At 38.2% G+C, this 16,571-nt stretch overlaps 1 protein-coding gene across 1 annotated transcript in view; it reads left to right on the top strand.

Moving 5' to 3' along the window:
* Positions 1–1,067: 1,067 nt before the first annotated feature.
* LOC123936948 (disintegrin and metalloproteinase domain-containing protein 5-like) overlaps positions 1,068–16,571 on the top strand; it is a 160,432-nt gene continuing 144,928 nt past the window's right edge. Inside the window, exons 1-2 of the mRNA XM_045997443.1 lie at positions 1,068–1,200; positions 1,990–2,069. Coding sequence (XP_045853399.1) covers positions 1,146–1,200; positions 1,990–2,069 — 135 coding nt within the window. The 5' untranslated portion in view covers positions 1,068–1,145. The remainder of the gene's footprint in view (positions 1,201–1,989; positions 2,070–16,571) is intronic.

Raw genomic sequence — 16,571 nt, 5'->3', positions numbered from 1 at the left:
ATTTCCTTCTATTTTAATTTTTCTTTCCTTCTGGAAATGCTAATATCTAGATAATGACAGTTCTACTCTTCAACCTCAATTTTACTATTTTACTTTCTATTTTTTTATTCTTTTTTATTCTTTCCTTGGAGAGTTTGTCAATCTGCTATTACAAGTTGCTAATTCATTAAGTAGTATATATCCATCCTGCTATTTTCCTATTTATTGTGACTTATTTCTTGTTCACATGGTTCTTTTTAAAGATCATTTGTTACTGCTATATTCTGCAAATAGCTTCCCTTAGTTTTGGGGATAGTGAAACAATTTTAAAGTGAATTTACAGACATGTTTTTGACATATATTAAGGCAAAATTATAGTTAATGTGGGGTGTGGCTGGAATGTTTTTACTATTATGTGGGTTAGAATCTGTGAAGGAAAGAACGCCTATAGACTCCAAAAATCAAACGTTCTTGCTCCTCATAAAGGCAGGATGCAGTAAGGTCTAATCAAACTGGTAAAAACTAGGGGCTTCAGGAAAACTAGTGTGTCAATAATAATTTGAGATAGCAAAGGTGATTGGAAGAGTCTATATTTGACAAGAGATGGTACTGGGATCTTCTGTATTCAACAGCTGTCCCATAATGGCTTATTGAATCAACTTGAGTTTATAAAAGGGCAACAGTGTTTTTTTTTCCTCCAAATATAAACATTTCACCTGTTTGGATGGTATGTATATGTAATAGGAAGAGACTAACTTGCTATCAATAACTTGAGCATTTTTATCTTTGTTCTTTCTCTTCGCTGAAGCTAGAAATTACTTCAAAAATCGTTGGTCTAACTACAACATATAAACGAAAGCCTCAACCAGGCACGACTCTAATCTGAGAATCGAAAATTTCAGTCTTTTCTTCCCCAACAGTAAGCCCAGTGAGTGTGGGCGTTGACAGTCTGTGCTTGAGCTCTCCCTGGTCAGTGTGCCGGCGTAAGCCACCTCCAGGGACAGCAGAGTGAGCGGAGAGCCCTGGGCTTTCCTGAGGCGCCAGGCGCTTCCCTCTTGGGAGCACACTGGCAGCCGCGCTCAGCGGTCTTGCGCGAGCTGCGCCTCCACCTCCGCAACGCTTCAACTGTTGTTACAACGCCAGCCCGAATCCAAGACAGCGAAGCCATGTTCCTTCTTCTGGTCCTTCTCATCCGACTTGGAGAGTTGCACGCAGATCCCGGTAAATCCATATGTTTGTTACCCCTCGCTAGCCAGGCTTGCGGGGACTAAGGGCAAGGGCGGGAGCGGGGCGGACTGCATTCGCTTAGAGACTATGCTTTAGTCCAGGCCACAGACCCAGACCTTACCCCGCCCCACGCTATCTAGGCCCTCTTCGGCGTCTATGGCCAAAAAAGCAGAGGTAGGCAGAAAATATTTTCACGTCTCTGGGATGGTATTCTTGTCTGTAAAATGGACAAAAATGAAATAATGGGGTCATTAACACAGACAGAATTTTCCTATTCTGGAAATAATTGCATCGCCATAAAAAACCTGTTTGTCAGTGATTCCCTGATTTGGTGACTGCTGCCCTCCACCTGCTCCACTGAAAATCGCAGATGACTATTGCATTTGGTATCCTGTATCTTTACCCCGCAAACCATCCCATTTTCTTGATGAACCTGTGTTTCTCTTTTCCACACTTCTTTTACAATATCATAATTTGTTATTTGGTGTTACCTAGCCAAGCTGTCAAACTGCCTAACTGGAGGTCTCTCTCTCTCTCTCTCTGTGTGTGGGCCTGTCTGTGTGTAGAGATTGAGAGAGAGAGAAAATTAAAAACTTGACATCTTGACAAGGGCCAAGAGATTTGTGGGTAAGAACAACCAGACCAGAAACACAGTGGAAAAGAAGGGTAGATACATAGACTATACCAAAAAATTTTGGTAATGTAGAAAAAGAAATGTGGAATTTGATTTAGAAATGGACAATGTAGGAGTAGATTGAAAATAACTGCCTATTTTTATTTTAGGTCCTCATAAAACATTTCTGCAGACCACAGTTCCAGAGAAGTTCTCATCATCGGATGCAAAAGGAAATCCAGAAAATAATGTAATTGGGAAATGTTTTTATACCTTAAATTGTGTTAAGTTGCCTTTAATATCAAGACCAAAATTGCTGAATGGAGGCAGGAACAGAATTCTTGGAGGCAGAGCTGGCAGCTGGAACTTGGCTCACAACAAGGAGCAATTTGAAGTGTATGAATATGTATGACTTTGTGTGTGTGTGTGTGTGTTTCTGCAGATGTGAAGGATTTTAAGGATAGGATCCATCAGTGCCAGAATGAGGGAGAAGCAGACAAAGTACTTGACTCAGAAAATTTAAGGGAATGGCAAAAAATGAATTTCTCCAGGACCAGGATTAAGATATAGCCAGTGGGGTGAGTCAGGGTCAGATACTGTCTTTCTTTCTTTAAAACTTGATAACTAGTTCATCGATTTATTTTCTAATTTTTCTAATTTTTTCTAATTTTGATTGTCTAAAATATTGTAATGAAATAGTATTCTTTTTTTTTTTTAATTGAGTTTTGTGGTCCTCTACTCCTAGCCCTCATGATTTCCTTCAGCTACTTGCCTCAGCTTTCAGAGTGTGTGAGGAGCCTGGAAGATGATGTGTTAATTAGCTCATAGAGGAGCCTGGATACTATTCTTCTCTATTTCCCCAGGAAAATCTACTTCTCACATGGTTCCTTCTACTATAGGATAATCTAATGCTAGTCATAATCGCGGGTCTCCAAATTATTTTTTTTTTCTTTTTCGTGGTTTTTAAAACCTTCCTTCTGTGTTTTACATAAGGATACACTGTATCAGGGTTCTCCCTCCCCCATTATCCCTAGTTCTCTGAAGGTAAAACTCTCCTCCCCATATTCTATTTCTCTACATTTTCTTTTTGTAGTAGGGAGTTTTAATTACCACCCACCATCCCCTGCCCCACCTACCACCCACCAAGTGAATTCTTAGTCATGAATTATATGAGTGCCACTCCAGGGTTTTGTTGTTGTTGTTTTTGTTTTTTGGTTTTTTTCTGATTAGAAAGAAGGAGCTCCTTGGACTTCTTGTTTAGTTTCCTTCTTCCTGATATTAATAATCCCAACCTTCTCTCTCTTTTATTTATCACTGAGCACAGATGATCTTTGAGTTCACCACTTGTCCAATCTCTAGCATTTTTTAAATTTATTTTATTTTATTTTTTAAATTTTTAAAATTTTTATTTATTTATTTATTTTTATTTTTTAATTTTTAAAATTTTTTTATTTTTTATTTAATTTTTTAATTTTTTAATTTTTTTACAATCTCTAGCATTTTTAAAAAGTCATTTAATAATATGAAAGTTCAGTGTGTTTCTTTTAACTTTAACAATTTTAAAAGCTTCCTTTTAATATTCTTGCAACAGAAAACTATTCTTAATGTGGAACGTGATGGTATTTTAATATATTCAATATAACACGAGGGAGGACCTGCAAAAGTAAGAATGCCTGGAAGGCACATAGAGACCTCCCAGATTTAAGATATAAGAACATGGGTACCCAATTAATTCTGAATTATTTCTAATTGCCTATGCATATGTACAAAAAGATAAAAAAGAAGTATTGCATGGGGCATACTAAGTAATTTTAAATACTAAAAATTATTTGTTCGTCATCTGAAACAAATTATAAGTATTGTTGACTAAGAAAGGAGGTGGAATTGAAACATAAGAAAAACATTTATTTGGGATCTCAGAATTGCATTTCAGGAAGCACAGATTCAGTAGCAACCCAAATTGTGTCCCCCCAGGGAACAAAAAAAAGAGTTTTTAAGACAAAAAGGGGTGCTCTTGTATGTTGTTGACAAAGAATTTTGATTAGTGTTAGTGACAGAAAACTAATCTTGGCTGAATATAATTGGTTGCTAAGACCATTACTAAGCAAAATCTCTTCCTACAGCAAGTGTTTAATCTGGGTTATTGGAATATCAGCAGTTTGGCCCTGTTCACAGCTGTGGCCTAGTTCAGACATTCATGGTTCCACCCTGTGAAGATATGCATAAATCCCATTTCCTTAATGTCTTCCTGGATCCATTTTAAAACCCCTTGACATAAGTGACTCCATTTGATTTCACCTTTCACAGTATCTAAATATGTACTTCTTTCTTGAATTGTATTTCCCTGATGATTTGACTTGCCTTATCAGTTCCTTGTTTTACAGAATTTGCTTATAAAACTCCTTGCAATTATTCCATTTAAATTGTAACATAGTTTCTACAGTGGTCACATAAAATTTATTTCATTCTTTTTCTCAATGAACATTTTGTGGTAAAAACAAACAAACAAACAAAACAAAACAAAACAAAACAAAACCCACTGGGCATTAGCACTATGAAGTTAACAACTCTTCATTGTTCTTCTTAGCTTGCTTTTGCATTCTTCACCATTATGTTGTATGTCTTAATTTTAAGACAATCTGTTAAAATGTTATCTATTGACAAATCCAGAATATTGTTATCAAATTTTATTGCCTTCTTCTTCAACACTACACAGGATGATTCTACTTCTTCCCATGCTGGAAAACTATTTAATAACATCCAGATAAAAGAACTGAGTCTAATCAGGGATTAAAACATTTCCAAAGATAGAGCAAGTGCCGTACTAATTATCCACTTCAAGTTGGAGTTTCTTTTCCTATTCATAAAGAATATTTCCCATTTGAGAACAGACTTGACACCAGAGGGATGCATTTTGAGGACAGGGCTCGATTCTTTCTTCAGCACAATTTTATACAGTGGAACACTCCAGTACCACTGTTTGCTCTTCTTTCAGTTTGTGAAATCCTATTCCTAAAGAGATAACTCTGAATAAGAAGTACGTAGGCCTCACTCAATGACAGATTATTTTAAAAGTCAACAAGAATATTTTGGGGTTTTTTTTAGAATTAAAGCATGATTTCAGTGCTTCAAATAAATCGAGGATTCTCCCAACTGCACTTGTTCAAGAGAGCCAACAGGTTTGGTTAATGCAAGAGAATTGAAGAATATTGAACATAAGTAAAATCATATCATAAAAACCTTTCACTCACTTCAAACAGCATAGATGATGAAGCAAGAGAGTAATATCTTGACAATAACCTCACTGTTAAGGGAAAGGGCATCAAGTGCTCTTTGATATGGCAAGGACAGACAATACCTTAGAATCATTCATGTTTTCCTTCAGTTTCTCTCTCTCTCTTTAAAATTTATTTATTTATTTTTGTTATATTTTTTAATTTTTTTATTTATTTTTTCTGCGTAACAGTATTCATTGTTTTTGCACAACACCCAGTGCTCCATGCAAAATGTGCCCTCCCTATTACCCACCACCTGTTCCCCCAACCTCCCACCCCTGACCCTTCAAAACCCTCAGGTTGTTTTTCAGAGTCCATAGTCTCTTATGGTTCGCCTCCCCTTCCAATTTTTTTTTTTATAAACATATAATGTATTTTTATCCCCAGGGGTACAGGTCTGTGAATTGCCAGGTTTACACACTTCACAGCACTCACGATAGCACATACCCTCCCCAATGTCCATAGCCCCCTCCCCCTCTCCAATCCCACCTCCTCCCAGCACATACCCTCCCCAATGTCCATAACACCCTCCCCCTCTCCCAACCCCACCTTCCCCCAGGAACCCCCAGTTTGTTTTGTGAGATTAAGAGTCATTTATGGTTTGTCTCCCTCCCAATCCCATCTTGTTTCATTTATTCTTCTCCTATCCCCCTAACCCCCCATGTTGCTTCTCCATGTCCTCATATCAGGGAGATCATATGATAGTTGTCTTTCTCCGATTGACTTATTTCACTAAGCATGATACGCTCTAGTTCCATCCACGTCGTCGCAAATGGCAAGATTTCATTTCTTTTGATGGCTGCATAGTATTCCATTGTGTATATATACCACATCTTCTTTATCCATTCATCTGTTGATGGACATCTAGGTTCTTTCCATAGTTTGGCTATTGTAGACATTGCTGCTATAAACATTCGGGTACACGTGCCCCTTTGGATCACTACGTTTGTATCTTTAGGGTAAATACCCAGTAGTGCAATTGCTGGGTCATAGGGTAGTTCTTTTTTCAACATTTTGAGGAACCTCCATGCTGTTTTCCAGAGTGGTTGCACTGGCTTGCATTCCCACCAACAGTGGAGGGAGGGTTCCCCTTTCTCCGCATCCTCCCCAGCATCTGTCATTTCCTGACTTGTTAATTTTAGCCATTCTGACTGGTGTGAGGTGATATCTCATTGTGGTTTTGATTTGTATTTCCCTGATGCCGAGTGATGTGGAGCACTTTTTCATATGTCTCTTGGCCATCTGGATGTCTTCTTTGCAGAAATGTCTGTTCATGTCCTCTGCCCATTTCTTGATTGGACTGTTTGTTCTTTGGGTGTTGAGTTTGCTAAGTTCCTTATAGATTTTGGATACTAGCCCTTTATCTGATATATCGTTTGCAAATATCTTCTCCCATTCTGTCAGTTGTCTTGTGGTTTTGTTAACTGTTTCCTTTGCTGTGCAGAAGCTTTTGATCTTGATGAAATCCTAACAGTTCATTTTTGCCCTTGCTTCCCTTGCCTTTGCCATTGTTCCTAGGAAGATGTTGCTGCAGCTGAGGTCGAAGAGGTTGCTGCCTGCATTCTCCTCAAGGATTTTGATGGATTCCTTTCTCACATTGAGGTCCTTCATCCATTTGGAGTCTATTTTCGTGTGTGGTGTAAGGAAGTGGTCCAATTTCATTTTTCTGCATGTGGCTGTCCAATTTTCCCAGCACCATTTATTGAAGAGGCTGTCTTTTTTCCATTGGACATTCTTTCCTGCTTTGTCGAGGATTAGTTGACCATAGAGTTGAGGGTCTATTTCTGGGATCTCTATTCTGTTCCATTGATCTATGTGTCTGTTTTTGTGCCAGTACCATGCTGTCTTGATGAGGACAGCTTTGTAATAGAGCTTGAAGTCCGGAATTGTGATGCCACCAACTTCGGCTTTCTTTTTCAATATTCCTTTGGCTATTCGAGGTCTTTTCTGGTTCCATATAAATTTTAGGATTATTTGTTCCATTATTTGAAAAAAATGGATGGTATTTTGATAGGGATTGCATTTAATGTGTAGATTGCTTTAGATAGCATAGACATTTTCACAATATTTATTCTTCCAATCCAGGAGCATGGAACATTTTTCCATTTCTTTGTGTCTTCCTCAATTTCTTTCATGAGTACTTTATAATTTTCTGCGTATAGATTCTTAACCTCCTTGGTTAGGTTTATTCCTAGGTATCTTATAGTTTTGGGTACAATTGTAAATGGGATTGACTCCTTAATTTCTCTTTCTTCTGTCTTGTTGTTGGTGTACAGAAATGCAACTGATTTCTGTGCATTGATTTTATATGCTGACACTTTACTGAATTCCTGTACAAGTTCTAGCAGTTTTGGAGTGGAGTCTTTTGAGTTCTCCACATATAGTATCATATCATCTGTGAAGAGTGATAGTTTGACTTCTTCTTTGCCAATTTGGATGCCTTTAATTTCTTTTTGTTGTCTGATTGCTGAGGCTAGGACTTCTAGTACTATGTTGAATAGCAGTGGTGATAATGGACATCCCTGCCGTGTTCCTGACCTTAGCGGAAAAGCTTTCAGTTTTTCTCCATTGAGAATGATATTTGCGGTGGGTTTTTCATAGATGGCTTTGATAATATTGAGGTATGTGCCCTCTATCCCTACACTTTGAAGAGTTTTGATCAGGAAGGGATGCTGTACTTTGTCAAATGCTTTTTCAGCTTCTATTGAGAGTATCATATGGTTCTTGTTCTTTCTTTTATTAATGTGTTCTATCACATTGATTGATTTGCGGATGTTGAACCAACCCTGCAGCCCTGGAATAAATCCCACTTGATCGTGGTGAATAATCCTTTTAATGTACTATTGAATCCTATTGGCTAGTATTTTGGCGAGAATTTTTGCGTCTGTGTTCATCAAGGATATTGGTCTGTAGTTCTCCTTTTTGGTGTGATCCTTGTCTGGTTTTGGGATCAAGGTGATGCTGGCCTCATAAAATGAGTTTGGAAGTTTTCCTTCCATTTCTATTTTTTGGAACAGTTTCAGGAGAATAGGAATTAGTTCTTCTTTAAATGTTTGGTAGAATTCCCCTGGGAAGCCGTCTGGCCCTGGGCTTTTGTTTGTTTGGAGATTTTTGATGACTGTTTCAATCTCCTTACTGGTAATGGGCCTGTTCAGGTTTTCTATTTCTTCCTGGTTCAGTTGTGATAGTTTATATGTCTCTAGGAATGCATCCATTTCTTCCACATTGTCAAATTTGTTGGCGTAGAGTTGCTCATAGTACGTTCTTATAATTGTCTGTATTTCTTTGGTGTTAGTTGTGATCTCTCCTCTTTCATTCATGATTTTATTTATTTGGGTCCTTTCTCTTTTCTTTTTGATGAGTCTGGCCAGGGGTTTATCAATCTTATCGATTCTTTCAAAGAACCAGCTCCTAGTTTCATTGATTTTTTTCTATTGTTTTTTTGGTTTCTATTTCATTGATTTCTGCTCTGATCTTTATGATTTCTCTTCTCCTGCTGGGTTTAGGGTTTCTTTCTTGTTTTTTCTCCAGCTCCTTTACGTATAGGGTTAGGTTGTGTACTTGAGACCTTTCTTGTTTCTTGAGAAAGGCTTGTACCGCTATATATTTATTTTCCTCTCAGGACTGCCTTTGCTGTGTCCCACAGATTTTGAACTGTTGTGTTTTCATTATCATTTGTTTCCATGCATTTTTTCAATCTTCTTTAATTTCCTGGTTGACCCATTCATTCTTTAGAAGGATGCTGTTTAGTCTCCATGTATTTGGGTTCTTTCCAGCTTTCCTCTTGTGATTGAGTTCTAGCTTCAGAGCATTGTGGTCTGAGAATATGCAGGGAATGATCCTAATCTTTTGATACTGGTTGAGACCTGATTTGTGACCCAGGATGTGATCTATTCTGGAGAAGGTTCCATGTGCACTAGAGAAGAATGTGTATTCTGTTGCTTTGGGATGAAATGTTCTGAATATATCTGTGATGTCCATCTAGTCCAGTGTGTCATTTAAGGCCTTTATTTCCTTGTTGATTTTTTGCTTGGATGATCTGTCCATTTCAGTGAGGGGAGTGTTCAAGTCCCCTACTATTATTGTATTATTATTGATGTGTTTCTTTGATTTTGTTATTAATTGGTTTATATAGTTGGCTGCTCCCACGTTAGGGGCATAGATATTTAAAATTATTAGATCTTCTTGTTGGACAGACCCTTTGAGTAGGATATAGTGTCCTTCCTCATCTCTTATTATAGTCTTTGGCTTAAAATCTTATTGATCTGATATAAGGATTGCCACCCAGCTTTCTTCTGATGCCTATTAGCATGGTAAATTGTTTTCCACCTCCTCACTTTAAATCTGGAGGTGTCTTCGCATCTAAAATGAGTTTCTTGTAGGCAACATACTGATGGGTTTTGTTTTTTTATCCATTCTGATACCCTGTGTCTTTTGATTGGGGCATTTAGCCCATTAACATTCAGGGTAATTATTGAGAGATATGAATTTAGTGCAATTGTATTGCCTGTAAGGTGACTGTTACTGTATATTGTCTCTGTACCTTTCTGATCTACTACTTTTAGGCTCTCTCTTTGCTTAGAGGACCCCTTTCAATATTTCTTGTAGAGCTGGTTTGGTGTTTGCTAATTCTTTCAGTTTTTGTTTGTTCTGGAAGCTTTTTATCTCTCCTTCTATTTTCAATGATAGCCTAGCTGGATAGAGTATTCTTGGCTGCATGTTTTTCTCGTTTAGTGCTCTGAATATATCATGCCAGCTCTTTCTGGCCTGCCAGGTCTCTGTGGATAAGTCTACTGCCAATCTAATATTTTTACCATTGTATGTTATAGACTTCTTTTCCCGGCTGCTTTCAGGATTTTCTCTTTCTCACTAAGACTTGTAAATTTTATTATTAGGTGACGGGGTGTGGACCTATTTTTGTTGACTTTGAGGGGGGTTCTCTGCACCTCCTGGATTTTGATGCTTGTTCCCTTTGCCATATTAGGGAAATTCTCTCCAATAGACCTTCTGCTCCCCTCTCTGTTTCTTCTTCTTCTGGAATCCCAATTATTCTAATGTTGTTTTGTCTTATGGTGTCACGTATCTCTCGAATTCTCCCCTCGTGGTCCAATAGCTGTTTGTCCCTCTTTTCCTCGGCTTCTTTATTCTCTGTCATTTGGTCTTCTATATCACTAATTCTTTCTTCTGCCTCACTGATCCTAGCAGTGAGAGCCTCCATTTTTGATTGCACCTCATTAATAGCTTTTTTGATTTCAACTTACCAATGTCTGTGTTGATTAGGTCCCTAGCCTTTGGTACTGTCTCTTGTTCTTTTGTCTGTGGTGATTTTTTCCGCCTTGTCATTTTGTCCAGCTAAGAGGATATGAAGGAGCAAATAAAATACTAAAAGGGTGGCAAAGACCCCAGAAAAATGCGCTGTAACCAAATCAGAAGAGACCCCAAATTGTGGGGGGGAAAAAGGGAATAAAAAGAGGTTCAGGAAAAAAAAAAAAAATTAAAAAAATAAAACAAATAAAGAAAAACAAATAAAGAAAAAATATAAAAAAGAAAGAAAATATATATATATTTAGATAAACTAGTCAAAAAACGTTAAAAAAGAAAAGGGTAAAAGTTTTAAAAAATTTAACAGAAGAAGAAAAAAGAAAAAAAAATTGAAAAAAGAAAAAAAAATTGAATTAGCCGCAAGACTAAAGAATCATGGGGAGAAAGCCATGATTTCCGTGCTTTGCTTTCTCCTCCTCTGGAATTGCGCTGCTGTCTTAGGAATTGAACCTTCTTTCCTTGATAGATGAACTTCGTCCTGGCTGGATATTTTGTTGATCTTCTGGGGGAGGGGCCTGTTGTAGTGACTCTCAAGTGTCTTTGCCCGAGGTGGGATTGCACCGCCCTTCCTGGCGGCCGGACTAAGTAATCGGCTCGGGTTCGCTTTTGGGAGCTTCTGTTCCCTGAACGCTTTCCGTAGAGTTCCGGAGGACGGGAATGAAAATGGCAGCCTCCTAGTCTCTGGCCCGGAGGAGCCGAGAGCCCGGGGCCCCACTCCTCAGTGCGCCCCCAGAGGATAGCACCCAATCACTCCCGTATCCCCGGCCTCTAGCCGCACTCCGAGCTCACCCAGCCCGCAACCAGTTCAAGGTAACCCCGAGCTGAGAGTTCAGTCCTCGGCTCTGTCTCTGTAGCCGGCTTCTCTAATACCTGCGAGCTCTGCGACACTCCGACACCCCCGATCCTTCTGTGACCCTGCGGGACCTGGGGCCACGCTGACCCCGCGTGGGCTTCACGCTGGTTTAGCCTCTGGAGCAATGTCCCTCAGTGGAACAGACTTTTAAAAGTCCTGATTATGTGCTCCGTTCCTCCGCCGCTTGCTGGGAGCCGGCCCCTCCCCCTGCGGTCTATCTTCCCGTCGTTAGATTCACTTCTCTGCCAGGCCTACCTTTCAGAAAGTGGTTGATTTTCTGTTTCTAGAATTGCTGTTCTTCTCTTTGATCTCCCGTTGGATTTGTAGGTGTTTGCAATGTTTAGATAAGCTATCGAGCTGATCTCCTGCTACCTGATGTAGTCTCAGCCTGCTACTTCTCTGCCATCTTGACTCCTCCCTCCCTATTTTTTTTAATTTTTTTTAAGATTTTATTTATTTATTTGTCAGACAGAGATCACAAGTAGGCAGAGAGGCAAGCAGAGTGAGAGGAAGGGAGGCAGGCTCCCTGCTGAGCAGAGAGCCCGACGTGGGGCTCGGTCCCAGGACCCTGGGATCATGACCTGAGCAGAAGGCAGAGGCTTTAACCCACTGAGCCATCCAGGCGCCCCTAAATTTATTTATTTTTGTAAGAGAGAGAGAGAAAGAGAGAGCATGAGAGAGAGCACGAGTGAAGGGGAGGAGCAGAGGGAGAAGAAGACTCCCTGTCAAGCAGGGAGCCTGATGAAGGACTTAATCCCAGGACCCTGCCTGGGTCATAACCTGAACTGAAGGTAGATGCTTAACCAACTGAGCCACCCAGATGCCCAGCTTCAGTTTCAAATAAACATTTTCTGCATATTTATACAAATACCCACAAAGGTTTTTTTTACTTATATTACCTCCACAAAAGCAGTACAGTTTTTCTCATTAACTCAGTAAGGGAGTCTCTACACAAGTTTGCTGTTGTCTTTGTGGTCTTCTTTGGAAGGGATTTTACTTTCAAATAGCCTTATAAACAGGCTCTGTTATCATCTGAAAAATGCTGCACAAGCAAAGGAAACATTTTTTCTGCACTGTAGTTAATTGCACCTGAGGCTGTGCCCTAACAATTAACATGCATAGATCTCTGATGACTTACATAATTGCATGGGAAGCCATTATAATTCTTTAATTATCACAGTGGATTTTGACTGGGCACCTGAAATTTTGCTTGCAATTTTGGAGTCAGAAAATACTTCTGGTAATTATACATTCAAATAGTCATCTAAATAGAAAGACTGATCATACACTGTGTGCAAAACCATTATAGGGCGCCTGGGTGGCTCAGTGGGTTAAGCCGCTGCCTTCGGCTCAGGTCATGATCTCAGGGTCCTGGGATCGAGCCCCGCATCGGGCTCTCTGCTCAGCAGGGAGCCTGCTTCCTCCTCTCTCTCTGCCTGCCTCTCTGTCTACTCGTGATCTCTCTCTGTCAAATAAATAAATAAAATCTTCAAAACCATTATAGTGTATATTGCAATTCTTGTATCTTTCCAATTCTTAACCCTCAGAGAAGGTGTTGTATCACCTTCTTTGGTACTATATGAGGAAATCACTCATCTCTTTTGCTTAGCCATCGGTATATATGGGTTTATATTTGACTTTCCACCATTTTTGTTGTTAAACACACATACGAAGAACTTCAAAAGGACTCTTTCCCCATTTGATAAAATTGTATAGAATTTTGGCATTTGGGATTTAAAATACACATGAAAAATAGATAATAGTCCAAGATATTTAAAAAGGAAATGAAAATATTGAATTTGATGATCTCACAGCTGTGTCAGTGAATCTGTCACAAGTCCAAATTCATAGCTACGAGTTGAACCATTGAAAGGATTGCAAACTTGTGAAACAGACAATACACCAAACTTGATATGATTCAAAAAAATAATGAGCTTCCAGTTGTAAAACATAGCCTTCCTGAACAAACCCAGAGCTAATCTCACAGAAGGTTTGGAAAGGTTTGGAAAGGCTCATTTTAGGGATTAGTGGGATTTCAGAAGGGAATGTTTAGGTATGGACATGTTCTCAACTGTGTTAATGTACTTGGTGGAGTAAGGCTCTTGTTGATCACATCTTCAGGGGAGTGAGGCATTTACTGGATGCTTCCCTAGGGTCTAGGGCTCTTACTGATTTGCTGACTTCCAGAAGCAAGTTATTTGTGTCTGGCTGTTGGTGACTGGCTGGTTTTCTGATTGCGTGCTCTGTCCAGTTCTAACAGTGTTTACTTGTCCACAACTTGGGACTTTGGCCAAAAAAGAGAGTTGAGAGATCACATAGGTCTTTATTTCTGAAGGGATGATTTTTGGCTTGTATTGCCATTTAAATGATTTAAACACCAGATATTGTGGTGGAAAAGATCTCAGACTATGAAAGTTTTATAATTTGTTGAAAAAAGCTGAATATAGAATATTTCAGGTGCTCTGACAAGATCAGTACAGAGTATAGGATAAAAATTGTTAAATTAAGGAAATATCCATATGACAGGATGCCTTGCAACTCTAAACACACACCAAGTTCTATTTAGGAATGAAAAAGAAATAACTTACTTGCACACTTCTGAGTGTCCTAAATGATTTCTTTGAGTTAGATAAAGGAATTAATGGCAGCCAAGGCCTGTTGTTCCAAATCCTCACATGATTTGATCAAATAGAACACTCACCACCATCTGTTACACACACAAAAAAGAGACCCGCTTAGTTTAGTGGGCAAAGAAAGAAGTAATACTAAGTGCTTTTCCTTTTGTTTTTTCTTCCTTGGTTTCTGGGCTGAAAAGTATTAGGGTAAAACATGTTGCCCTAGAAACTTATATTAATAACAAATGTTGGTAAAATGATGATTCCTTTTAAAGCCCGAATTGACTGAGCCAAGGCTATTTAAGGGAACACCGGAACAGTAAGGTAGAGTCGCAGGGTATTCACCAACATACCAAATGTACACCAACTGAAGCTGCCCTTTACAGCCCCTTGGAACTTGATTTCTATTAATATTCTTTGGTGTTCATGTCCTTTTATCTTATAGGGGTGGTGTAGTGTTTTCATGTTGCTCAGTTTTATTTACATAATAATGTTTGGATACTTTTTCCTACCACAACCACCAGACTCCTTGTTCTATTTTAGATGAATTTTGTGAATGATGGTGGTATACATAATTCCTTCCACAGGAACAACCAAAATGAATAATATGAAAAATCTTTTTCATCATTCCTGCAACTATAAGTTTTGACAATAGAGCAAACTAAAGAAAACATCCACGTACAAAATATGAATGTTTTTGAGATCCTTGCATCCCCCCAACCACCCTGCCCCCATATAAAACAGTGAAGGTGGGAAATTCATTAATTTCTGCTTAGTTAGGAACAATTATCAGTGTGCTGCAAAATGTCTGCCAATTCCTTCTGGCAATGATGTAATATGTTCATAAGAGGGATTTATATGTCAGTTTCTGTGATTAATTTGATTGAAAGTTAGTGTTTTTGAAATACTGCAGAGAGGATGTTTTAGACCTCAGGAGTAGATGTATACTACACTCCTTCAATTTCATAGCACACTATGACTAATGGTCCCATCAAGCCCCTTATTACTGTAATTTTTCCCTTATTCCTGGTCTCCCTTCCCATTTCCCTCTTCCATCTAACCATACCCGTGTATTTGATATATTTCTTTATATATACATTTGTATTATATTGAAGTAGACAGAATTCTGAGATGTTCTTCAAAAGTCCTACTTTTATACAGGACCACCCTGTATAATTCCCTCTTCTTGAGGATCAGTGAGACCTGTAGATATGATAGGGTGGTCATTGCTTTTTTTTTTTTGGTGGGAGCTTTATTTATTTATTTATTTTTATTTGACAGACAGAGATCGCAAGTACGCAGAGAGAGGCAGGCAGAGAGAGAGGGGGAAGTAGGTTCCCCACTGAGCAGAGAACCCGATGATGCGGGGCTCCATACCAGGACCCTGGGATTACGACCCGAGCTGAAGGCAGAGGCTTCAACCCACTGAGCCACCCAGGCGCCCCTTGTGGAAGCTTTATATTCCTTGTAACATTTAGACTGTGATCTATCTGGATTTTTTTTTCCCTATTGTGAGATAGACAGGTCCAAGTTCATTGTTTTTTCCGTATGGATACTGAGCAGCATGTATGGAAGAGTGTTTATCCTCCTCAGATTGCAGTGGTGACTTTACTGAAGATCAGATAAATACATATTTGTGGCACTTTCAGGATTTTTTATTCTGTGCCATTGGACTGTTCTTTAAAACTTTGGCTCATATTCCACTGCCCTAATTACTGTAGCTTTATAAGTCCATACAGGTTGGTGTGAACACCCCTACTTTTTTTTTTTTTTAGTATATTCATGTCTTGACTATTCTAAGCTCAGTTAACTTGTTCATATCCACAAGTGACCTGCTATGATTTTACTGAGTTTTCATTGAATCTATGGATCAACTTAGGGGAAATTGAACAATTTTGAGTCTTCTAATTCATGTACATGTGTATCTTTCCATATATTTTAGGTTTTCTTTCAATAAGTCTTAGTAGTTTTTGGTGTAGATGTCTTGAAAACCTTTTGTTATTGTTATCATCAGTTTTTTTGGACATATTTTAATGCTGCGACAAATGGTGTTTTTTCTTTACATTAATTTTCTAATTGCTACTTATCAATTAATACAAGCTGGATTATCAAAAGTTGATGAGAATTGTTTTATTATCCTTCATGTGATCTATTTTGATAAATGTTATATGTACATTTGGATATTTCTCTTTCAGTGATTATGTGTAGTGTTGCATATATGTCAGAGAAGTTTAACTGATAGTGCTGTCCAAATCTTTGTAGCCCTACTGATATTTCTCTTGGGTCCTTAGTGTAACTGATGTAATTATAAAATCACATATACGTTTGAATTGTATATAATTTTTCTTAGTTTCATCAATTTTTGTTTTATATATTTTGGGGATATAATATTAATTGTGTAAAATGTTTAAGATTATAGAATTTTAACTTTTAATTAATGCTTTTGTCATTATAAAATGTCTGGCTTTGTTTCGTATAATTCATTTTCAATTTTATTATATTGCTTGCTATTAATATAGCCACACTATCTTTCTTTTGGGTATTGTTTGCATAGTATAATTTTTAATCCTTTTATTTTCAGTCTTTTATGTTTAAAATGCTTCTATTTATAAAGTGTATAATAATAACAATTTTTTAAAGGTTTTATTTATTTATTGGATAGAGAGAGAAAGAAAGAGCAAATTGGA

Source organism: Meles meles, chromosome 2 (assembly GCF_922984935.1).
Source record: "Meles meles chromosome 2, mMelMel3.1 paternal haplotype, whole genome shotgun sequence".
NCBI lineage: Eukaryota > Metazoa > Chordata > Mammalia > Carnivora > Mustelidae > Meles > Meles meles.
Note: the sequence above shows the minus strand (reverse complement) of the source record. Positions and strands in the feature narration are given on the sequence as shown.